Below are 21,995 nucleotides of genomic sequence, written 5' to 3'. Positions count from 1 at the left end.
GAACAGAGACTCAGGGAGGAGACAAAGACCCAGAGGGAGGGTGATAGAAATCCAAAGGAGAGGGACACAGAGACCAAGAGTGGCGGATGGAGAGCTACAGGGGGGTGTCAGGCATCCAGAGAGAGAGGGACAGACACCCATAGTTGGAGGCAGACCAGATTACCCCAGAGAAAGAGAACCAAAGAAGAAAAAGGCAGTGCCTCTGAGTCCGAGAGAGACGCAGAGTCTCCATTCCACAGAGTCCCAAATTGGGGCACACCACCCCATCACCCCGCAGCCCAGGAAGCTGTCAGATGAACTGGGGAGAAACCAGAATCTCAGAGCATGAGAGTGGCTTCCCAAGGTCAGGCAGCCCGTCACTGTCACCAGGGCCAGGGCTGTGGCAGGCTGCCTGACCCCACGTGTCTCATCAGCCTGCTAAGCACAGGAATTCCAGAGTCCAGACAAACCTCACAAACAAGGAAACTGAGGCTCGGAGGGGACGGGTGTTACCCAAGGTCATGAAGCCAAACATTTTTAGAGCTCTTTCCATACCATTTGGAGGGGGAGAGGGGGGAGGGAGAGGATGGTTAAATCACTAACACATATAGGGCTTCCTATGTGCCAGGCGTCATTCAAAATACTTTACTCGTATTAATTTATTAAAACCAGCCCAATGGTTTACGGTGTTGTTGTTGTTATTGTTATTTTTAGCTATAACAACTCCCCCTTTTTTTGGTCAGATGAAATCTTACTTAGAGGTGCCAGGGTGACACATCAGAAGGAAACTGGTTTGAGAGGAGTATACCTGTTATGAAGTCCCTCTTGGCAACTCAGAATGCCTAAGAAATTCAGCTGGGACCCCCTGCTTTAATCCAACTACCTTTTACACAGAGAGAGAAGAAGGTGCAGATTGTGTGACGAGTTTGATAAAGGTCAGAAATAATATAACCATTAGGTTGTCACTTCCCTCTGAAATGGAGAGAAAGGCACATCTGGAGACAGAAAAGGAGACAGACCCCCTCAGGTGACAGACACAAGGCAGAGTCTTGGAGGCAGGCACAGAGCCCAGCACAGAGACCCGAAGAGGAGACGCAGGCAGAGAGGAACCAAGACCTGCAGAGAGACTGAGACAGAGGCAGAGTGACACCCATGGGGTGGAGCAGGGAGGAGCAGGAGCTGGTGAGGGGAGGGCAGTGGCCTGGGAGGGGGTCAGAGACCCACAGGAGGGGAAGATAACCAGAGCGGAAGGGTCAGATCCAGAGAGGGGAGGGCAGAGACCCAGAGAAAGGGAGAAAGAGATGGGGGGACAGAGACCCAGAGAGAGGGGGTCACAGAGACACAGAGTGGGGACCGAGACTGTTGACCAGCTACTCTGATAACTCCCCAGTTACTCTCCTGTGCTACCCAATCAGAGACTGGGATATACACAGATGACCTCTGGTAGGGCTGGGATATGCTGGGTGCTTAGGGATGGGGAGGAGTGTGGAGAGGTCAGGGAGGTGACTAGAGTGGACACTCAAAGCCTGGGAAGTGCCCCTCCTCCACCCCAATAAACAACTGTGGCGCCTTCTATGTTGCCTTGGCTGTGATGGGGAAGAGGAGAGGGGAACACCCTAATCCGGGGACACCCTTCCTGCCACCTAGCCATGCTATATTTAGGCTGAGGGAGGGGTATGGGATGCCCCCCCCCAAGACAAGTGTCAGCTTTCCTCCTGAAAACAACTCTGGGGGGGGGGGTGAAGGCCTTTAGGCAGGACTGTCCTGGACTCCAACTCACATCTCCCCGTCTTAGGGTCTCTCTCTGGGTCTCTGTCTCCCTTCTGGGTTCTGGACCCTTCTCTCCAGATGTCTGTCCCCTCTCTTTGGGTCTGTGCCTTTTCTCTCTCTGGGTTTCTGTCCCCCTCTTTCTCTTGGACTCTGTCCCCTTTTCCTCTCCGTTTCTGTGTCTGTTCCCCGTTTCCTTTCATCTGTCACTATTCACTTTCTTTCTCTAAGGCCATTTTGTTCCCAAACCACATCTCCGAGTCCTAGAATACCTTGACTTTCTCTTTTCTGAGCTCAGGACAAGACCCTCTCCCCAGTCCCCACCCAGGAAATTCCAGGAGAGAAGGCTCCGTGGGAGAGCCCCCCACACCCACTGTCTCCCCGGCCTGGGGCCTTATCGCTGCCCAAGCCCAGCTGGTTAATGTCTGGCCGGGAGCTCCTGGGAAAGTGGGGATGAGAGCAGAGGGTGGGAATCTGCCTGGGGATTGACACTTCACTGGCAAAAGAATGCGAAGGAATCTCGGGCCCAGACTCCTGGGTCTGAGGAAGGAGGGAGCTGGGGGTCCCCACTCCTAGGTCTGAGGGAGGTGGAGGGGGCTGAAACTGGGGATAGAAGGGGCTGGGGGTCCAGACTCCCGGTCCGAGGGGGGAGGGGCTGGGGGTCCAGACTCCTGGCCCGAGGGGGGAGGGGGCTGGGGGCCTGGAGTCCAGGGTCTGCGGGAGGAGGGGGCTGGCGCCTGGCCTCCTGGGACTGAGGCGGGCGGAGGGCTGAGCGGGCCGGGCCGGGCTTCCGAGGTCCCGGCCGGCGCGTGGAAGGCGGGATCCCCCGGCCCCTCCTCCGCCGTCGGGCGCCGCCCCGCCCCCGCCCCCGACCCGGGCCCTCCGGAGCGTGTGCAGCGAGGAGCCGGCAGGCGCGCGGGCGCCCCGCAGCCAGCGAGCGGGAGGAGGAGCCGCCGCCGAGCCGGGGGCGGCCGGGCAGCCGAGGAGGGCGCCCCAGGTAAGAGCCTCGGCGCCTCCTCCTCGGGGATTCCGGTGGCCGGGTCGCCCTGCCCCCGGGTAGGGAGGGACGTGGGCGGGGCCGGCGGGGGCGGGGCTTGGCGGAGGAAACTGAGGCAAGAGAGCAAGGTCCCGGAGGAGCAGCGGGCTTAGCCGCAGGGGGGTCGCCCCCAGTGGGGTCTCGGGAACCCGGACCCCCAGCCTGAGTCTTCTGGGAGTCCTGGGGAGGGGGGGCCTTGAACTCCAGCACTCCTAGGTCTGAGGGAGGAGGGGCTGGGGGCCTGGACTCCTGCATCTAAGGGAGGGGACTGGGGGTCTGGACTCCTAGGGACGAGGCAGCTGGGGACCAAGACTTCTGGTCCGAGGGAGGAGGCAGCTGGGGACCTACACTCCTGGTCCCGGCCGGGTCAGCATGCGCCCCTCTTCACACCCCACCTTCCCGTTCCCCATCTCCCAGCCAGGGCAGGCAGCCACTCCAGGTATGTGCGGTAGAGTCTTGGACGGGCCCTGGCCTGTCCTGTGTGGGGAAAACATTCCAGGAAGCAGCCTCGGGGACCCAGGGCTTCTTGAGTGTGGGCCCTCAGGTACCCGGGTGTCCAGACCACCCCACCCCCACCCTGTCTGGGAGATGAATGGGCCGAGGGGGATGTAATCTTTTCCAGCCTCTCCCCTCCCCTCTCTTCCCCCATCTGCTTCCCATCCCAGCCAGGAGCCATCACCTGGACAGAGAAGGGGCCTCTGGCAAGGGGGCGTGGCCGTGACTCCTGGGTACCCTACATTTTAAGAGGAACACTGGGAAGGGGAGTGTCCAGGGGTTCAGGCCCCCTCCCCCTCCTGTCTATATAACCTGCCTATTCCCTTCTTCCCCTAGGTGGCTGCCCCCCCCCTCCTGAGATGTCAGGAAGGAGGGGGCCACCTGTGTCCCCCACAGGGGCCCCCTGGAGCCTGGGGGCCCCCAGCCCGGGAGCTCGGAGGCAAAGGAGGTGCTGACAGGTCTGGTAACCATCCTGTCCTCTCCCGCCACCCTTTCCCAGAACCACAGGCTTCCAGAATGTTGTAGAGAAAATGCAGTATCCAAACCTTCCCCTGCATCTCCCAGCCCAAGATCAATTTCACAGATGGAAACTGAGGCCCTGTCTGAGAGAGGAAGTGTGTTTCTTGCCTTCTTAGGGGCAGTTTTGAGCCAAAGCTGGGCCTCCCTAGGATTCCAGAACTGGCCTTTCTCAGAATTTTGGGACCTCAAACCTCCTCCAGGCTGCAGGACTTAGGGTTCCTCAGGAGTGTAGAGGCAGTATTCCAGTCCCGACTCTGGCATTTGCTGGCTGTGTGACCTGGTACAAGTTACTAACCTCTCTGAGCCTGTATTTCCCCAATTGTTGGCTATTATTAGTAATAGTAGTAGAATAATTATAATTATTAGTAGTAATAGTAGTAGAATAATATGGAAGTTGGGCATTATTCAATCCTAAAATATAGGATCCCCAAGGTTCTAGAACAAGGGCCTCCCTGTAGTTCTGGCATGCAGGTCCTCCCTAAATTATTCCCCTCTTCCCTAACTCCACCTTTCTTCTTCGTCCTCAGGTGCTCAGCGAGATGCTCCCCCATCCCTCATGGTCCCTCCCCATCCTCCTCCTTTGCCTCCTCCCCAGTGTCCCAATGGAACCCCACCCCCCACCCTCACCACTGCCCCCATTTCCAGCCCCTGAGTGGGACCTCCTGTCCCCCCGAGTAGCACTGTCCAGGGGCGCCCCCGCAGGTCCCCCTCTGCTCTTCCTGCTGGAGGCTGGGGCCTTTGGGGAGCCACCAGGCAGCCCTGCTAACCGCAGTCGGCGAGGGGTGAGTGAGACAGCCCCAGCGAGTCGCAGGGGAGAGCTGGCTGTGTGCGATGCAGTCAGCAGCTGGGTGACAGACCGCCGGACAGCTGTGGACCTGCGTGGGCGCGAGGTGGAGGTGCTGGGCGAGGTGCCTGCGGCCGGTGGCAGTCCCCTCCGCCAGTACTTCTTTGAGACCCGCTGCAAGGCTGACAACACTGGGGAAGGTGGCCCCGGTGCAGGTGGAGGGGGCTGCCGGGGTGTGGACCGGAGGCACTGGGTGTCCGAGTGTAAGGCCAAGCAGTCCTATGTGCGGGCATTGACCACTGATGCTCAGGGCCGTGTGGGCTGGCGATGGATTCGAATCGACACTGCCTGCGTCTGCACACTCCTCAGCCGGACTGGCCGGGCATGAGGCCCATGCCCAGGAATTGGGCAAGCAGAGGAAGAAGAAAGCTGGATGCTGAGGAACCTCAGGGGTGACCTGGCTGCTCTGGGCCTCATTTTGGGAACTTGTTAAATGGTCACAAAATCACAGCTCTCTGACTGTAAGAGCTCAATCTGTACAAGACAGGTGGTGAAACCAAATGGGGTTTTGAAGGATGAATAGGAGTTCTCCTGTGAACTCCAGGGTGATAATGATGATGATAGCAGCCAATATTTTCTGAGTGCCTACTGTTTATCAGCTCTAATACACAACTTGTCAGATGAACTCTGGTGGATTTGACCATTGGAGGCCTTTGGCTTCTAAGTTGTTGACTATATGATCTCAGAGGATATCGCCTTGCCCACCCTGGTGAGAGTGACAAGGAGGAAAAATGTCAAGAAGTAGGTGGGGGAGCATAAAAACTGGAACATGTAAGCAACTAGCTGGGAGCTAGGATTCGAATGTGAAGTTTACTAGGTCAGATGGGGCAAGAATGCTGTTTTGAGGTAGTGACCTACCCGTCACAGTAGGAACACAAGTAAGGTTGAATGATAGGTCAGGATGCTTGAGAATTTGGCCCTGGAAGGGAGTTGGAGTCAGGTTTCTACCACTCTTCCCTGTCTCAACCTTTACCCCACACTGGGAAAGAAAGGGACCTTAAAATGTCTAGCTTGAGTAAAGCATGAGGTTCTAACCAATTGGCTTGACCAATGGTGAGAATCAGGGGTCATTTGGACACTGATAGGCTTTGAGTGGGCCAGGAAAATCCAATAGGAGAAGGGACCCCAGAAGCCTGAATAAGATCAGGAGGCAGTCTCAGTTTTCCCTGCCTGAAGAATGGGTTGATGGGATGAATTAGTGGGGGCTGAGGAGGCAGAGGCCTTGATCAAAAGGTCTTTAATGTGAGGCAGTGACAAGGAAAGTCAGGGGCAGACCCCCATCCTCAGGACACCCCTTCATGTAGTACCACTCCATAGCCTCACAGCTGGTACCAATCACAGACTATTTTAGGGCCAGCTTTGGGCTAAGGACATAGAAATCCCCATCCCCCACCATCAAAGACTGGGTCCCCGGGAAGGGTGGATCGTCGGGGCAGGTAGGGGTCTGGCTGCCTCTGTGGCTACACCTGTGCTCTAGGTCTATTAGTCTATGCTCTTTATTGCCAGTTCCCTGTCTCTTCTAACTTCCTGTCGCTTGTCTCTGGGTCAGTAGCTCTCTTTCTATCTCAGCCACCATCTCTCACCCGTTCTTGCATTTCTTGCTCATTCATCAGAGCTCTTTCCTCACCACCACACCCCTCCCTTTTTGGCTAAGTCTTTTCCCGCGTATCTCTCTGCGGGTCTCTCCCTCTGCCCCATACCCAGGTGGAAGTTTTCAGCCAAATCAAAGGCAGCAGGACAGATGCTGACTCTGAACACACAGGGAGGGAGGGACAGCCCGGAGGTAAATCGTTACCGCCGAGGTGGGCAGGCCTGGGGGAGGAAGCAGAGGCCCAGGAGGTCTGGGACCCTGTAGGAGTGGGGGTGTCCCCACGGATTTCCTGATGTGCTGGGTAGTCTGTTCTCCCCCTCTGGGTCTCTGTCTTCTTCCCCAACAGGGTCTCTGTTCCCTCCTTCCTGGATCTCTGCCCCCCCCCCAGGTTTCTGTCCCCCTCTCTGCTGTCACCTCTGTGAGTTTCTGTCTCCACACCCAACCACCCCCGCCACCCCACCCCTCCCCCCACCCCCGGTCTCCGTCTCTAAAACTCTAAAATCGAACTTCTATTTCCCCTTCCCCAGTCCCCCATTTCTGCCCTCCTGTCTGTCTTGGCCCCCCCCCAAGGGGGGGTTTCTCTGAGTTTCTGTGTCCCTCTTGGGGTCTCTGCCCCTCTGGGTCAAAGTCCCTGTCGCTCCGTACCTGGGCTGGCGATGGATTCGAATGGACACTCCACCGTCCGCACGCCTGCAGGCCCTCCATTGGCTGGGCTCGGCGTGGGCGGGTTCTGTTACCTAGGGCAACAGCAACAACAAGCCTGCTCTTGCTGGGCTACCGGGCGGGAGGAGAGCCCATGGCCGGTCGGACCCTAGCTCTGCGCTATGGCCCTCCCTGGCCCCCCATCTCTGGGACCGAGGTGTCAGGGTCCTGGCCCAACTGGCATCTCACCAGCAGTGGTGTCGCCCACCACGTTATCCCACCCGCGCCCTTTCCCCCGCCCACTCTCCAGGTGAGAGGACCCTAAGCTCCTGGCCAAGAGGAGCCTGGAAGTCCAGACTCCTGCGTCTGAAGCAGGGGCCTCGGGACCCAGACACCTGCTGAAAGAAAAGGGGATGGGCGGCTTGGACTCCTAACTGAAGGAGGAGGGCCTCGGAGTCCTGGGTCTGACAGATGAAGGGCCAGGGAACCTGCGTGCCTGGAACTGGAGGGAGGAAAGGGCCGGGCCGCCTGGGAGAGATCAGGGCTGGAGGGCCGGACGCCTGAGTGTTTTAAGCTCACGTCCGCTCTTTCTGCCCAGCCCACGGTGGCGGAGCCCCTGCCCCCAGCCGCAAAGCAGGATTTGCACCTCTGGGCTTTTGACGAGGTCATCAACAGATGGGAGACAACCTATGGCTCGGCTCACGTGCGCAAGACCCACGGCGGGCCCTATGCGCAGGCCAGGGCCCCAAAGGCTGCGGACCTCAGGCAGGTTGTGGGGATCAAGGATTTAGGGGGAAAGGTAAGGTTCTGGGATGCCGAGGTCTGCGGTGGACGGGGCTGAGGGGAGCAGTTCAGTCCCGTGCACCCTAAAGCTGGGTCCCCGCTTCGCCTCCCCGCAGCTCAGATACCACGGCTGGGGCCTCCCGCTGATCACACAACACCAGTGCAGTGAGATGCGGGCCAAGTACACCCGCTGGCCGGGTCTGGACCAGAGCGCCACCTTCTACGTCGGGCCGCAGCCCCTCGGGGGCCTCCACCTCGGGGGCCCTTACCAGGTAGCGGGGAGGACCCCGCGGGCGCAGTGGGACAGAGCTGGGAGCGCCGGGGGGCCGGGTCGAAAGGGCTGTGGAGCTGGGGACCAGACTGAGACCTTGGGGCGGGGCCAGACGGAATTTTTAGCCTAGGGGTGTGGCTAAAAGGTCTGGGGTGCACTAAGCAGAGCACGGAGACTGGGGAAGGGGCTTGGACGTTTTGAGGTGGGGCCCAGAAGGAGGAGGGGACTGAAGACTCGATATCCCAGCTCTGAGGCTGGGGGCGCAACTAGGATACGTAGAGGCGGGTTAGGAGGTGTTCTGAGGTTGGGGGCGGGTCTTGAATATTCTGGGACTTGGTCGCTAGGCTTTCCGGGAGGGGTCGAAGCTGGGAAAGATTTAGGTTCGGCTTAATTCCAGGGGCGGGGCAAGGAAGGTTTGAGTCTGGGGGCTAGGCTTCGCGTTCGTTGGCGAGCAGAAAGCGCTTGGCTTTTGGAGTTTCCGAGTTGGGGAGCGAAGCTAACGTGCGCTGGCGTGCGACTGATTGGTCAGGAGGGATTCTGATTCTGGGGGCGGGTGTGGAGACCTGGTCCTGAGAGGCTGTCGAATCCAAAGCAAGAGGAGCTCTCAGTTTGGGACCCAAGGCTTGGAAAGGGAGGTGACACCTCTTTCTTGGTCATTCGTCCTGCCCGATCCTCCTCAGGCTCTAATCCCCTGGATGCAGAACCACGAGCTGGCCGGCCGGCCTTTCAAAGTATCGGGCCAGGGCACCCTGGATCGCTATCAGTTCTATCTGACCACCTCGGCCCGGGACTTCCGAGCCTACCCCAAGTAAGCCTGTGTGCGCCATCGGCGCCGCGCCCTGCACAGCCCCGCACGGGCTGCTGGACGCCTAGGCCCCTGGTGTCGGTTCCCCTTCTCTGACTTAGAACCAGAAGTTCAGGCCCCCGCCCCTACCTTAGCGCCCAGGTATTCAGTGTCAACTCTCAGGAACACGAAGCCTGGGAGGGCCCAACAGGGAGTTCTGGCCCTGCCCGTGTGGGGCGGGGCATTTGAGTCCCCAGATACTCTTTCCCAAGGGTGCGAAAACCCCAGATTCCAGGCGCTTAAGTACCTCCAGGACCCAGGAATCCAGGCGAGGAGTTCCCAGCCCCATTTTTTCTAAGGGGTCCCCGACTCCTACAGACGTGCCCTCTCCTCTAAACTCAGCAGAGCTCAGGCCTGCTGCCTCCTCAGGACCCGAGGTCTGAACCCTCAGCCTCGTGCCAAGGATCCAGCAGTGCCCTCCCCAGCCTGCCTCCCCCCAACAGGAAGGAGTTGCTCGGATACCCCCGCAGGGACTCGCTGACCTGCTGGAGCTTCGAGGAGACGCCCAAAGCCTGGAGCCACTGCCCCCGGCAGCCGCCCTGTCCGCGGTCCTCTCGGCTGCCCCAGCCTCCGCGGATCCGCGTGCCCCGAGCCCGCCCAGTGACCCCAGCTGTGCCGCACCGCGGGGCGCTGTCTCTGGTTCAGGAGTCCTACAGCCCCCCGCTGCACCCGCTCCGTCGGCTTGACCGCTTCTGTCCCCTGGAGCTGCCCTGGAGCGGCCCCCACTGGAAGCCTGTGCCGGGCATCTACAGCGTGCCGCAAGCCTACCGCACCGAGAGCTCCGCCTACGGCAGCCTCGAGCCCGCGCTCGTCTGAGCGGCTGGCCAGCCCCGCCGCAGACGCGGTCCCCCAAGTGGGACGGAGCCAAGCCTGGACGGCAGCGACTGGGCGCACAGTAGGCGGGGCTGAGCTTGGGAACCCCACCTATCACGGGGGGGGGGGGGGCAGGACAGAGCCTGGGACACACCCACTGAGCCATGGGCGGGGCGAACGCACACGCACCCACTTGATTGTGGGGCGGGAATGGGCCAGCGGGTGGGGCTTGCCCTGTGCGCAGAAGCGGCCGAGCTTATCTTAATCAATGACAGTTAAATAGTCTACAACACTCTCTGCTGGGTTGGGCTCTGGCATCTTGGTTTCTGGGGGCCTGAGTACGGGGGAGATGGCGCTGAATCCCTGTGGAAGGATATCTGGGTGCAGGCAACCCAGTTTCCTGAGCACGAATGCAATATTGAAGCCAAGCCCTCCTAAGAGGTGGACTCTGGCTTTCAGTCTATGGCGGGTGAGGAGGGTTGAGGTTTCCGTGGATCACCAATCCAGGGTTGCTGGAGGGGCGAGCTCCAGCCTCCCCTTGGCTCCCCCACGATAGGCAGAGATAACCAGCCAGCACAGCCAAGGACTTCCTATCCCATTTCCTGTGCCCCAGCATGACCTCTCTAGCACCTGAGGATTGAGTCTGTAAAGTCAGCTGTCATCTTGGGTGTCTCCTGCTGCTTGGTGCTGAGCCACTCAGGGAATGGGGGGAGGGGGTGCTCCACTTAGCCACTCCTGCACATCCCTGACCTTGTCTGCCTCTCGCCCCCGAGGAGATTAGTGTCCAGGTTACCCCGCCATGCCACCACCCCCAGTGGCCTTGCCGCCCCCACAGCCTACAGGTATAAGACCAGGTAAACACTGTAGGGAGGTACCAAGGATGGAGATGCTCCAGGTAAGACTGTAGGGCCCCTGGGTACCTTGCGACTCCACCCAGGCCACAGTTGGCAAGAGGGAGTCCTGTGACTGGGTGAAGGAAGTCACAGGACTTCTAGAAGGGTGTGGGCACCCAGCCGGCTTCCTGCTGGGAGGGGGGAAGCAGTGGACAGGGTCTGAGTGTGGGTATCTGGGGTCCCTGTGTATCAGGATGGGGAATCAAAGTGAAGGGGCTGGACTTGCATGGAATTTGTCAGGCCAGGAGCTGGCCCTGAATGTGTGTGGGGGAAATGGGAGGGTAAGGGCTGGGACAGAGGTCTCAGGCTGGCCCTGAGGCAGTGGCCTTATCCCAGGGGCTGCTGTTGTGGCTGTTGCTGAGCGTGGGTGGGATGCGGGCATCCAGGGGGCCACTGCGGCCGCTGTGCCGGCCCATCAATGCCACCCTGGCCGCCGAGAATGAGGCCTGCCCAGTCTGCATCACCTTCACCACCAGCATCTGTGCCGGCTACTGCCCCAGCATGGTGAGCTGCCCAGAGCTGACAGGGACCAGCTCTGCTGGCCTGAGCTGGTCCTGCCACCGGAGCACCAGGGTGGATCAGTCAGGGCCTGGCCCAGAGAAGACAGGTGGCAGAGGGTGGAAGAGTGGCCTACTCCCCTGGGTTGGGGCGGGGGAATTGGAGTCAGAGCTGGGCATGTGGGAGGGTGAGTACAGAGGGTCCCCTGGATACTTGAGTCTCGGGTTTTGGGGGGCAGGGGGAGATCAGGGGAGGGCTTGGCCCTGGGCAGATGCCCATGCCAATCTCACTCCCTGCCCCGGCCTCCAGGTGCGGGTACTGCCGGCCCCTCTGCCGCCTGTGCCCCAGCCGGTGTGTACCTACCGTGAGCTGAGCTTTGCCTCCATCCGACTCCCTGGCTGCCCGCCTGGTGTGGACCCAATGGTCTCCTTCCCTGTGGCCCTCAGCTGTCGCTGTGGGCCCTGCCGCCTCAGCAGCTCTGACTGTGGGGGTCCCAGAGCCCAACCCTTGGCCTGTGACCACCCCGCCCTCCCAGACCTCCTCTTCCTCTAAGGATCCCCCTACCCCAACCTCCCATGCCCATCCCGACTCCTGGAGCCAGCAGCCGCTCCTCTCTCCCAATAAAGTCTTCTCAAACCGCACCCTGGGGCTGCCTGTCTTTGAGCTCTGGGTGCACATGCTCGTGAACACACAATACACACACGATGGGTCCAGTTTCAGAACCATTTTATACAAAGTCACAGTGTCAGAACTCTGGTAGAAAACAGGGAGGGGGAGAGGGGAAGGGGAACAGCAGCAGCTCAGGAAGTGTCCATGGTCTCACCTTCTGTGGGGAGGAGAAAAGCCATGTGGTCACTGTGGCCCAGAGGCCAGGGCCTGAGCTCTCCAGGCCAGGCTCCCTCCCACCTCTCCAGACAAGCCACCCTGGGGCCTGGGGGTGGGGGGATGACACTCACTGAGCTCATTAAAGAGGAAGGCGTCCTGGTACTCCTTCATGTACTGCGTGGAGCGCGACTCGTCCAGGAAGAGCGAGTAGACCCGCTTGATGTCGTCCACCTGCACCTCTGTGCCCTAAAGGGGGACAGTGGACCTCAGTGTGGCCCTCCCTGGGAGGGTCACGGTAGGGACTCGGGCCACATCACTTGGGTTCAAATCTCATCTCAGCCTCTCCTGGCTGTGGGCCCAATCTCTCCATTCCTCAGTTTTTTCAACTGTAAGATGGACTTAACAGTATTAACTCTCAGTCAACAGATGTTTATTGAGCACCTACTATGTGTCATGCTGGGAGACACAGAAATAAACCTAAGAGAACAAAGTTCCCTGCCTCTGAAGATGTATATTCTACGACTAAATTCGACAACCCACTCAAAGCACTTGTAGTAGTGGATCAGTCACTGAACCTAGCCCCAGGGCTCACTAGCTGGCTGACCTTGCGTTTCCGACACACCAGGCTGGCGGCGGTGATGAGCTGGATGGCATAGCGCAATGAGGTCTCCAGCCCGATGCGGGTCAGCACTGTGTAGGCGTCTTCACTCATCTCCACGTCTTCCTCCTCGCATCTGCAGGAGGGTGGGGTGGGGGGCTCAGACAAGGTCAGGCCTCTGACTGCAGCAAGCCCCTGGCCCTTTCCCCTGGAGAACATGTGGAGCCTGCATCCTCAGAACTGCAGAACACTGAGCAAGAAGGGCCACTGAGGCACAGACTGGGCCTCTTGATTCTCCCCATGTCAGTCACAGTACCTCCCCTCCCTTCCCCACAGGGGCCCTCATCTTGCATCAGAGGCCACTGCCTGGATGCCCCACCCTACATCTTGCAGGCCCAGAGACTTTGGGTCAGTCATTAACCCCCAGATCTGTGTCCCCATTTGTCAAATAGGGTGGACACCAGCCCTGCCTCGCAGGCCCACATCCTGGCCCTGCCCGCACCGGATGCGGAGGATCTGCTTCGTGTCCTTCTCGCTGTAGGGGGAGGTGGAGACAATTAGAAGGCGGTCCAGCAGGTCAATGGGGATGCCGTGGGGGCTCTGGTAGCTGGTACCCCGGATTCTGAAGAAAAAGGGAAAGGGAGGGCGCTCAGGGTGATGCTCCCAGAACCTGGCTGTCCATTCCTTCTATTGGGAATCCTCCCTCCCACCCCCTCCACCACAGCCCACTCACTGGGCCAAATACCACTTAACCTTCAGCCTACAGCTGGCGTCAATGCCTGACTGCACAGCCAGGCCCCACTGCGTCAATCCCGCTGGAGAGCCCGGCTGGTTTTAGCTGGATAGCTAGGTCTGGGATTAGCAGATCAAGGTCCCACTCCCCTGCTTGATACAAGGGAAGGGACTGTGCGGGCCCTCTTCCTTGCTGCGCCTGGCCCAGCACAGGGCATGGCATGTGGCAGGCGCCAGGAAATACACATAATTCTTATGAGTGGTGGGAGTTACGTTCTATGAAATGGGGGTAAACACTGAATCAGCAAACACTGAATCACTGCTCCTGGGGGAAATACACGGTTAGGTTCTTGTAAGCCTCTGGTCACAGTATTTTTGTCAACCAACCAGGCAGTATACTGCCTAGTTTTATGTGCTTCTGTTTAAAGATGACTTATTTAATATATGTTATTGATGCATTCCCACTGAACTCACAGTTCACTTTGCTGTAACTCATGCCCGGGCTACGGTACTTGTGAGGAGCCCACACCTTCCCAACAAGGTGCTCAACAAACACACGGTTTACCCTGTGGCTGTACTCACCGCCCAGAGCACCCCTTTCCCCAGAGGCCTTGAGGGGCCTACAGCCAGCTCACCGGGTGATGCCGCGGTTGGTGGCCATGATGAGGACAGGTGCCATGTCACTCTCCAGCGCTCGGTTGAGGAAGGAGAAGCTCTCGATGTCCAGCATGTGAACCTCGTCAATGAACAGCACCTGGGAGCAATTGGGGCACATGTCACACCCACCACCTGTGTCCCCTCTTCTCCCACTGCCCCCCAAGCCACCACATCCAGTCCGCACCCCAGGGATGATCTCCGCCTTGCCCTCCTCACGCCACTCGGCCACCTTGGCGTTGATCTGCTCGCGGACTTCTGACTTGATCTCCCCTGTGTCGCCTGTGGGAGGCAGGGTGGTAGAGGGCAGGGTCAGAGAGGAGGCAGGGATCCAGGCCAGAAGTTGGTGAAGACAGAGGAGGACGAGGCAGCAGGGACAGGGGAAGGGAGACCAAGGCTGGAGTGGCAGAGCGACAGGAGGGTGAGGGGTCTGAAATGTCCCCAGAGAGGAGGAAGAGAACTCAGGAGGGAGAAAGGGGAGGGCTGTGCCTCCATCAAACCACCTGAGGGACTCTGCAACAGATGGGGAGGGACAAACCACACACAGATAGAGAACAGAAGATAGCAGACAGGGATGGAGAAAAGCCTGGTCAGGGGTGGGCAGTACAGGAAGAGGGTGGGACGAGGTAGGATGAGGTGGGATGGTTGGGCCTCACCAGAGAAGAGGGCCAGAAAGCCCTGGGTGCGGGAGTTGATGACGTCGATCTCATGCAGGGACACGGTGTGCACCACCTCCTTGCGTTTCTGGAGCTCCCCGTCTGGGCACTGCACAAACTTGGTCTATGGGGCGGGGTGGGGTGGGGAGGTGGAGACAGGGCAGAGAAGAACATGAAGGAGGGCCCATGGGACTCTGTCTGGGGGAGACTGGGACTCCCTGGGAAGAAGCTGGGAATCCAGATGGGGGTTACATGGAAATCCCAGGCCCAGGAAGTAGTCAAGAGCACTGAGGGTACAGGGGTTCACGGGGAATCTCAGAAACCATGAGCACAGTGCCAACACACCTGGGAGCCATTGGGTCACATGTCACACCCACATCCAGTGTCCCCTCTTCCCCCATTGCCACCCCCCAAGCCGCCACACCTGGTCCACACCCCACTGCCCCAGAGGGTACAGGGAAGAACCAGGAGTACTAGGGACATGAGGCTGGGTGACAGGAAGATCCAGGGAAACATCCTGGTGCCCAGAGTAAGGGGATCTCCAATGCCCTGGAGCACCTGAGAGCCCATGGCGTCATAGTCGCGAGCGCGTGTGAAGGAGCGGCCCAGCTTGGAGATCTTGCCTGTGGCCTTGTCGATGGTGATCACATCCCTGCAGGGGAAGAAGGGCAGGATTGTGAGGAAAGGGATGTGCCCAAGCTCCCTGCCACTCTGGGTGTGCTGCAGCCCCCACTGCTCACCCGGCCTGGACCTTGTCCTTGGTCAGGGACTCAATCATCTTGGTGCCTAGGTCATATATTGTCTCCATCTCCGTGGTCTTGAGGGTCAGCTTGCCCACCTTGGAGCCCTGAGAGGGGTAACACACCAGGCAAGGGCTCTGAGAGGGCCCCAGTGTCTTCCTAACACAGCTTTGAAACAGGCACGACACAAGGAGGCTTTGGGGGTGATGGGTGCATTCTCTGCCACGACTGTGGTGATGGCTTCATTTGTGGACACGTGTATGTCAAAACATATCATCTTGAAACTTTCAATGTGGGCAGCTTACTGCATGTCAACTGCACCTCAACAAAGCTAGTATGAAAAACCCAGTAAACGAACAAAAACCTAAAAGACAAAGACTATAAAAACAACACAGGCTTGAGGTCCCACGAGATGGCCAAGGGGATCACACTCAGAGAACATTCCTTTTTTTATACCCAAATAAAAGATGTTTTGGGGTCAATCACAAACACAGAAAACAGAGCTAAACACAGCAAAGAAAACAAAACTGCCACACCCCCTCCCCACAAGATCAGCAGTCAACTCTTTCTAGGCTTTTCCCAGCATATCCGACTATCTCTCGTTTTTCTGAACTGTCTCCACAGTGGGCTGCTCCTTTTGTAAGGACAGGTAGCAGGACCAAAGGGCTAGGACTGGGGAGAGAGTTAAAGAAAGTTTGGGTTTTTTATTTTTAACGGGAGGGTGTATCCATGGATTTCTTCTGTAATCAGAATCTAATTTAAAGAACTAGCTTGGGAATAATATTCCCTATATTTAAATATTCTACTTTATTTTTATTTTTAACTTTTTAAGTTCTTATTGGGGTAACATTGGCTAATAAAGTTATATACGTTTCAGGTGTAAAATTCTATAATACATCATCCGTATATTGCATTGTGTGTTCACCACCCCAAGTTCTATTATATTTTTAAAACTTAAAAGCCAATAGATGGGATGAATTTAAGAGGCTGTTTACAGGTGTTAAAAACCTTTGATTACGTTTCTTTGTATCTGTTTTATAACAAAATGGTAAAAAAAAAGGCTTAGGTTAAAAAAAGGGAGAGAATCCCACCCATCAGTTACACCTTCCAGTACTGAGCTGTGTAAACCCCACGGGGCAGGTGTTTAAGCCTAACTGTTAGGAATTCACTATGAGAATCTTCCAGACCTCTTATTCCGCCACTTGGTTTTAACTGCTTACAGTGTCCCTCACAAATTAATGAACTGTTGTCCATTCAAATGATCCCCTACTATATGAGAATCTAATTTAAACAACTAGCTTGGGAATAACATTCTCTATATTTAAATATTCTACTTTACTTCTATTTTTAACTTTTTAAGTTCTTACTGGGGTAACACTGGAGCAAATGCTCCAATCTGCGGCTGGAACATCCCATGGGATCTGACCACAGCGCAGACCCAAACACCCTAACCCTCCCGCCTGGAGGTGGCCCACACTTGGGAGCAGACTCACCGTCCCCGTGGCTGGCCGGTCAATCTGGATCTCTACCACCTCCCCTTCGATGATCTCGGTCTCCTCCCTAGTCAAAGAGCAGATTTGAAGAGAGCTCCTGACTCCTGGACCCATGGGAATCGCTAACTCCCACCAGCCCTTGGCTATGACAAGACAGGGGTTGTCTGAAGGCTGCTGGGAGCTGCCCCATCCCCCGCCCCTGCCCCGCACTTACTTGATGCGGACGCCAATGGACCTCCGGAAGGCCTGTGTCAGCGCCTCTGTCTTGCTCATTTCTAGGGAGAAGATCTCACTGCCGGCGATGGCTGTGAACGGGGTGTCAGGACCCAGGGCCTGCGCCATGCCTGGGGAGAGGGAAGTCCGGGTGGGTGGCAGTGGCCCTAGCACCAGGTCCCCTAACACCTACTCTGTGGCAGCGCCAGCTCTTTGCGCTACGGGGCAGACAGGGTGATGCAAAGAAAGCCAGGGACAGAGGCCTCAACAGGACACTGGGTTAGAAACCACACTGCCCAGAGGTTCAACTTTATGACACTATAATCTTACCAGCACAGGGCCAGGCCTTCTCTATGGTGTGAGGCCTGGGGTCAGAAGGCTACAGCAGGGCTGTGCCTCCAATGGCTCCAAGCACTGAGCTCCCCTCCCAGCAGTCATTGCCTAGGGCTCTGCTCAGCTCTGAACCAAGTCACACAGACAGAACTGACCAGTGTACAGTGGGAACTTTTCCCGGTCCCCTTTTCAGATGTGCCACACTTGGTGCCCAGAGATCCTGCCCCCTGCTCTCTGTCTGGGACACTCCCAGGCATCCTGCAAGTCTTAGCTCAGGTACTGACCTATCTGGGAAGCCTCTTCTGACAACCATGTCCTCCCCCAGGAGGGTCAGGAGCCTCCTCTATTCATTACAGTCCCACCACGCTGGGAGGGACTGTGTCCACAACCACCTCCCCCAGACAGGCAGCTCCCTGACTTTAAGTCAGGGCTTGGGTCTCACTCATCTGTGTGTCCCCAGCGACTGGTCCAGGGACTGGCACAGCAGAGGGCTTGAATGAGTGCTGCTTCATCTGAGCTGAAAACCTGGTTCTTACCTCGATTCTCACTGCCTGTCTCAGTCTGAGCACGAAGGTGGGAGTGAGTGGGAAGAGAGAAGGGTTGAGGAAGGCTTCAAGGAGGAAGAGATGCCCAAGTAGGGTTTGGAAGAATGGATAGCAGTTCAACAAGGATGAGGGGCAGTTATGAGTAAAAAGACCTTAAATTGCTAGTGGGTTGCAAAAGAGACTGCTGGTTGTCTAATCAATGCCCATCTTCTTCCTTAGTTCGAGAACTCCCATTGTATTAAGGTAGCAGGGGTTCAAATTAAAATATAAAAATTTATTTTAATGTCTCGCTCTCCCTTGCAGCAGAGTGTGACCACAGGATTAAGTTCTAGTCAATAAAATATGAGCAAAAGTGTGTGGGCAAGGCAAGTGCTTACAGGAGCTACATCTAGGAGGTACAACCTTACTGTAATTCCTCTTTCTTCTTCCTGCTACACGAAGTATGGTGGGAAGGCTGGGGCTTATGCAGCCCTCTTGGAACACAAGGTGACCCCCACTTGGAAACAAGTGCAGAGAATGTTGAGGCGGGATGGTAGAAGACTTCATGGAACTGCTCGACAAGCCCTAAATGGCCTAAGTTCAGATTCTTCTACGTGAGTGAATGAACCGTGTGTGGTTAAGCCACAGCCATTTCTGATTATCTGTTAAATGCATCTGGATCTGATTTTGACTTACACGGGAGGGATTATCTGGCAAAGGCCAGAAGAGCTCATGTCCCGAGAGGTCTCTTACCCATGGCAATGGCTGTCTTCCCGGTGCCCGGCTGGCCGGCGATGAGGACAGCCCGCCCGGCAATCTTCCCTTCCCGGATCATCTCCAGCACCACACCGGCTGCCCGCCGGGCCGCCAGCTGGCCGACCATGCCCTGGGAAGCCTGTGGGGTGGGAGGCAAGAGCACACCAGGTGACTCCTACTGGGCTACCCCAGCATTTCTACCACCTCCTGGCTGGTGAGATGAAAGCAGATGTTGACTGGGACGTCAGGGAAAAGCCAAAAAACCTTTTGAACCCCAATTTTTTAAAGACCAGTAAAACTCTACATGTGGCTGAATTTTATAAATATGTAGCTAAAGGTCTGGAAGAAATAACAGTCCCCATATTCCTGGGGACCCTCAGTACCCTCCACCTGAGGCCTCCCACCAGGGAGCAGGCTTCACACCCCCACCCTGATCAGCTCTACCTGCCGAGGCTCCAAGGCATCGTCCAGCCCCAGTCCCCGGATGTGGGAGTGAGCACCTGTGTGCAGAGAAAGAACCAGAAGACAGTTATTGGTCAGCTCACAATAACGTGTGTCCTGAGGTAAGGGGCTTCCCCTCTGGGCCCTCGTTTGGCCAAATGGGGGCCCAAATCCCCACCTCACTGTAGGGATGGCAGGACATGTTAAATGCTCAGTAAATGAGAGGGGCTCTTCTTAGAATACATCAAAGCAGGACCCAAATCACCAAGAGCTGGTTAAACACTGAATCAGATTAGGTAACCAGGAAGGCTAGCGATCACTATTACTTAGTGTTTCTGACCTAAGTGGCCTCAGGACCCTCCTCCATCAGATAGGGGAATGGTATGCAGGCTGCATGCCTCTTAGGGGTCCTGGGCAGGTTGGCTTTCCAGGGGTGCACAGGGTAGGCAGGGTCTATAGCCCTTTTCCTGATCCATGCTCACTCACCAATACGCTCAATCCTCGTCACATCACGGATCTCTGGGACCTTAGTTGTGGCTGCCTGAGGAAGACATGTCAGAAGAGCCCTTGTCACCCCAGTTCCCACCTACTCCTACTCTGTCCTTCCTGCCAGCTCCCATGAGAAAGTCCCTCCCACTCCTCCCCACAAGCAAGCTGACAGCCCCAACACCAGTCACTCCCACTCTCTCAGCTATTGCCAACTAATGCTGGCTGGTTGACCCCACTACACTGTGAGTCCCAGGAAAATGGGGACAAGGTCTATCTCTGGATGTCCTGACAGAAGGAAGGGCCTCCCTTGGGAGTCTGATATCCATGTGTAATCTCACTTTCACAAGAGAAACCACTGGATCCATGTTCTTGGCTCCACTGGATGTGTGTCCCATGGGGGGCTCAGTGTTTGGGGTTTGAATGAATGATGTACTAAAGTACATTCAAAAGGCAGGTACTAGGGCCCCCTGTTGTCCTTAGGTCTCCAAAGGGAGAAGCCAGCCACCATCCCTTCTCATGTAGGGGAGACAGATGAGTAAACACTACGTGGGACAATTTAAGAACCCACTGGAGATCCATGTGAATGTTAATAATAGCATTACTCATAACCAAATGTGAAAACAAACCAAAATGTCTATGAACTGATGAACAGAGAAATAAAATACGGTATAGCCATATAATAAATTATTCAGCCATAAAAAGGAATGAAGTTCTGATTCATGCTACAACATGGGTGAACCTAGAAAACATTATGCCGAGTGAAAAAAGCCAGGTACAAAGGACCACATATTGTATGATTTCCTCCCTTGCTGTTTGTGGCCCCTCCCACATACTCTCTCCTCATAAGTATGGAACCCAAGAGCATTGGTCACTGCCCCCGAGCCACTATCAGAAGACAGAACATACCCCTACACAGCCCATCAGATCCTGAGGCCAAAAATTGACATGGATCCAGGAATCCCAATTCTTAGCAATCCCAACTAAACAGATGCACCTCTTACAAGGCCTTTCCTTCCACCATAAGCCTCTCTGATTGATCCCCTGCTGACCATTAACCCCATAGAAACAGAAGTCATTTTAAAACTCAGCACCCACCAGCCCCTCATACTTCCAAAACTTCGTCCACACCCATGGGAACCAGTTCTCAGGAGTATGGCCACTGCCCTTTCCTTTTCTGCTTCCCTATTTACCCCCGTGCCATGGAAACAGCAAGAATCAAATTTCATCCCCCCAAGAACCAGTAACTCTCACCTCCGCCCTTCCCTCATCTGGAGCCACCATGGGAACCCAGGCATCTGGAAGCTAAGACCACATCCTTTCTCCATTCACACGTTTCTTGAGCAAGTACTTGGTGCCAACCACAGTGTACCTGGTCTCTCTTTTATGGAGTTCACATTCATTCAAAGATTCAAGTGATAATTTACTGAGCATCCATACTGGGCATGTCCTATATGAGGTGTTGGAAATATGAGCGGGCCCGAGCCCTTTTCCTTCCCCACGGACACCCTCTGGGTTCTCAACACTCTTTCTTTTGGCTCAAGATTCCCTAAGTGACTCGACACTCTCAGGCACACAGGACATGTCCCGTCTGCACTTCTCCCTGGTACTCAGGTGCCACTCCCACCATTAACAACTCAAAGATTTCTGGATGGCTTGGGGCCCAAGACACTAAAATACTCAACAGACTTTAGGGCAAAGGACTGCAGAACTGGCCACTGAATGCACCCTCAGGACCGGAAGTTGGAGTTGCTATCAGAGCTGACCACTGAGACCATAAACATCCACTGGACCCCACGATTCCGGGAAACCAGCTCTTTCTTTTCTCCTCCCTCAGACCCGGAGTCCAGGCCCCCAGCCCCTCCTCCCTCAGACCCGGAGTCCAGGCCCCCAGCCCCTCCTCCCTCAGACCCGCAGTCCAGGCCCCCAGCCCCTCCTCCCTCATACCCGGAGTCCAGCTCCCATCCCCTCGTCCCTCAGACCAGGAGTTCGAACCCCCAGCCCCTCCTCCCTCAGACCGAGGAGCCCGAGCCCCCCGCGCCCTCCTCCCCCAGATTCAGGAGAGCGGGGCCGCTCCTCAGCCCTCCGCACGCCGGCACTTACCACGGTTGCCATGATGCTCACCAACCGCTAATATCCTAACGGAAACGGAAACGTGCTAAAAACGAGGCGTTCTGGCCCCTCTAGACTGTCAGATCCTCCAAGGTCTCGGTGGTTCCTCATAAATATGCAAACTCTCCTTGTAGGGCGAGTCGTCACTTTTTAGGCCGAAACTCCTGGGTCGGTTCCCAGCGCCGCCTGGCTCCTCCTCCTTTTACCCAAGCCTCCTTGCTGAGGCCGATTGCAAAATTCTTACCACTTCTGTGAGCAACCACACGTCCCCCACGCTCCCTTTCCTCCCTATTCCACCCACTTCCCTCCACCCGCAATTTAGGGGCTCAAGCTCCGGATTGGCAGAGCTAAAGCCCAATCAACTAGCACAGCGATCGCCGCGGGACGGAGCGAGCCCTACGCCGTCCACCAATGAGAGACGTGGGAACCCCGCCCCGGGCGCAGACCAATGGCGCTG

At 56.7% G+C, this 21,995-nt stretch overlaps 4 protein-coding genes across 4 annotated transcripts; 3 read left to right on the top strand and 1 right to left on the bottom strand.

Moving 5' to 3' along the window:
* The first annotated feature begins 3,610 nt into the window (after positions 1–3,610).
* NTF4 (neurotrophin 4) lies at positions 3,611–5,265 on the top strand. Its single transcript, XM_016205992.2, has 2 exons — positions 3,611–3,735; positions 4,324–5,265. Exon 2 carries the CDS (start codon positions 4,336–4,338, stop codon positions 4,966–4,968), a length of 633 nt encoding a protein of 210 aa, XP_016061478.1. The 5' UTR covers positions 3,611–3,735; positions 4,324–4,335; the 3' UTR covers positions 4,969–5,265.
* Positions 5,266–6,748: 1,483 nt separating this feature from the next.
* Positions 6,749–9,701, top strand: SAXO3 (stabilizer of axonemal microtubules 3). The gene is made up of 5 exons (XM_087827297.1): positions 6,749–7,183; positions 7,472–7,672; positions 7,773–7,928; positions 8,608–8,735; positions 9,215–9,701. The coding sequence occupies exons 1-5, from the start codon at positions 7,028–7,030 to the stop codon at positions 9,585–9,587; spliced, it is 1,014 nt and encodes a 337-aa protein (XP_087683423.1). The 5' UTR covers positions 6,749–7,027; the 3' UTR covers positions 9,588–9,701.
* Positions 9,702–10,774: 1,073 nt separating this feature from the next.
* On the top strand, positions 10,775–11,591 carry LHB (luteinizing hormone subunit beta). The gene is made up of 2 exons (XM_016205956.2): positions 10,775–10,981; positions 11,285–11,591. The coding sequence occupies exons 1-2, from the start codon at positions 10,850–10,852 to the stop codon at positions 11,525–11,527; spliced, it is 375 nt and encodes a 124-aa protein (XP_016061442.2). The 5' UTR covers positions 10,775–10,849; the 3' UTR covers positions 11,528–11,591.
* A 93-nt stretch (positions 11,592–11,684) lies between these two features.
* RUVBL2 (RuvB like AAA ATPase 2) lies at positions 11,685–21,796 on the bottom strand. The gene is made up of 15 exons (XM_016206085.2): positions 21,530–21,796; positions 19,427–19,481; positions 18,944–18,999; positions 18,497–18,638; positions 16,888–17,017; positions 16,674–16,740; positions 15,181–15,287; positions 14,999–15,092; positions 14,441–14,564; positions 13,972–14,066; positions 13,766–13,884; positions 12,901–13,020; positions 12,405–12,534; positions 11,932–12,046; positions 11,685–11,801 (listed from the first exon to the last, which is right to left on the bottom strand). The coding sequence occupies exons 1-15, from the start codon at positions 21,539–21,541 to the stop codon at positions 11,776–11,778; spliced, it is 1,392 nt and encodes a 463-aa protein (XP_016061571.1). The 5' UTR covers positions 21,542–21,796; the 3' UTR covers positions 11,685–11,775.
* Positions 21,797–21,995: the final 199 nt, after the last annotated feature.

This window comes from Miniopterus natalensis, chromosome 18 (genome assembly GCF_054644295.1).
Source record: "Miniopterus natalensis isolate mMinNat1 chromosome 18, mMinNat1.hap1, whole genome shotgun sequence".
Lineage (NCBI taxonomy): Eukaryota > Metazoa > Chordata > Mammalia > Chiroptera > Miniopteridae > Miniopterus > Miniopterus natalensis.
This window is presented reverse-complemented; position numbering and strand designations above follow the sequence as displayed.

What these genes read in the sequence shown, in the direction of transcription:
- NTF4 (XM_016205992.2), top strand. Translation starts at nt 4,336, where the DNA reads ATGCTCCCCCATCCCTCATGGTCCCTCCCCATCCTCCTCCTTTGCCTC.
- LHB (XM_016205956.2), top strand. Translation starts at nt 10,850, where the DNA reads ATGCGGGCATCCAGGGGGCCACTGCGGCCGCTGTGCCGGCCCATCAAT. An exon ending in CCGGCTACTGCCCCAGCATG is followed by an intron (nt 10,982 to 11,284) that starts GTGAGCTGCCCA and finishes CCCGGCCTCCAG; the next exon opens with GTGCGGGTACTGCCGGCCCC.
- SAXO3 (XM_087827297.1), top strand. Translation starts at nt 7,028, where the DNA reads ATGGCCGGTCGGACCCTAGCTCTGCGCTATGGCCCTCCCTGGCCCCCC. An exon ending in TTCCCCCGCCCACTCTCCAG is followed by an intron (nt 7,184 to 7,471) that starts GTGAGAGGACCC and finishes CTTTCTGCCCAG; the next exon opens with CCCACGGTGGCGGAGCCCCT. An exon ending in ACCTCGGGGGCCCTTACCAG is followed by an intron (nt 7,929 to 8,607) that starts GTAGCGGGGAGG and finishes GATCCTCCTCAG; the next exon opens with GCTCTAATCCCCTGGATGCA.
- RUVBL2 (XM_016206085.2), bottom strand. An exon ending in AGGCGGAGATCATCCCTGGG is followed by an intron (nt 13,885 to 13,971) that starts GTGCGGACTGGA and finishes AATTGCTCCCAG; the next exon opens with GTGCTGTTCATTGACGAGGT. An exon ending in TGGTGTGTCGGAAACGCAAG is followed by an intron (nt 12,047 to 12,404) that starts GTCAGCCAGCTA and finishes GTCCCCCTTTAG; the next exon opens with GGCACAGAGGTGCAGGTGGA.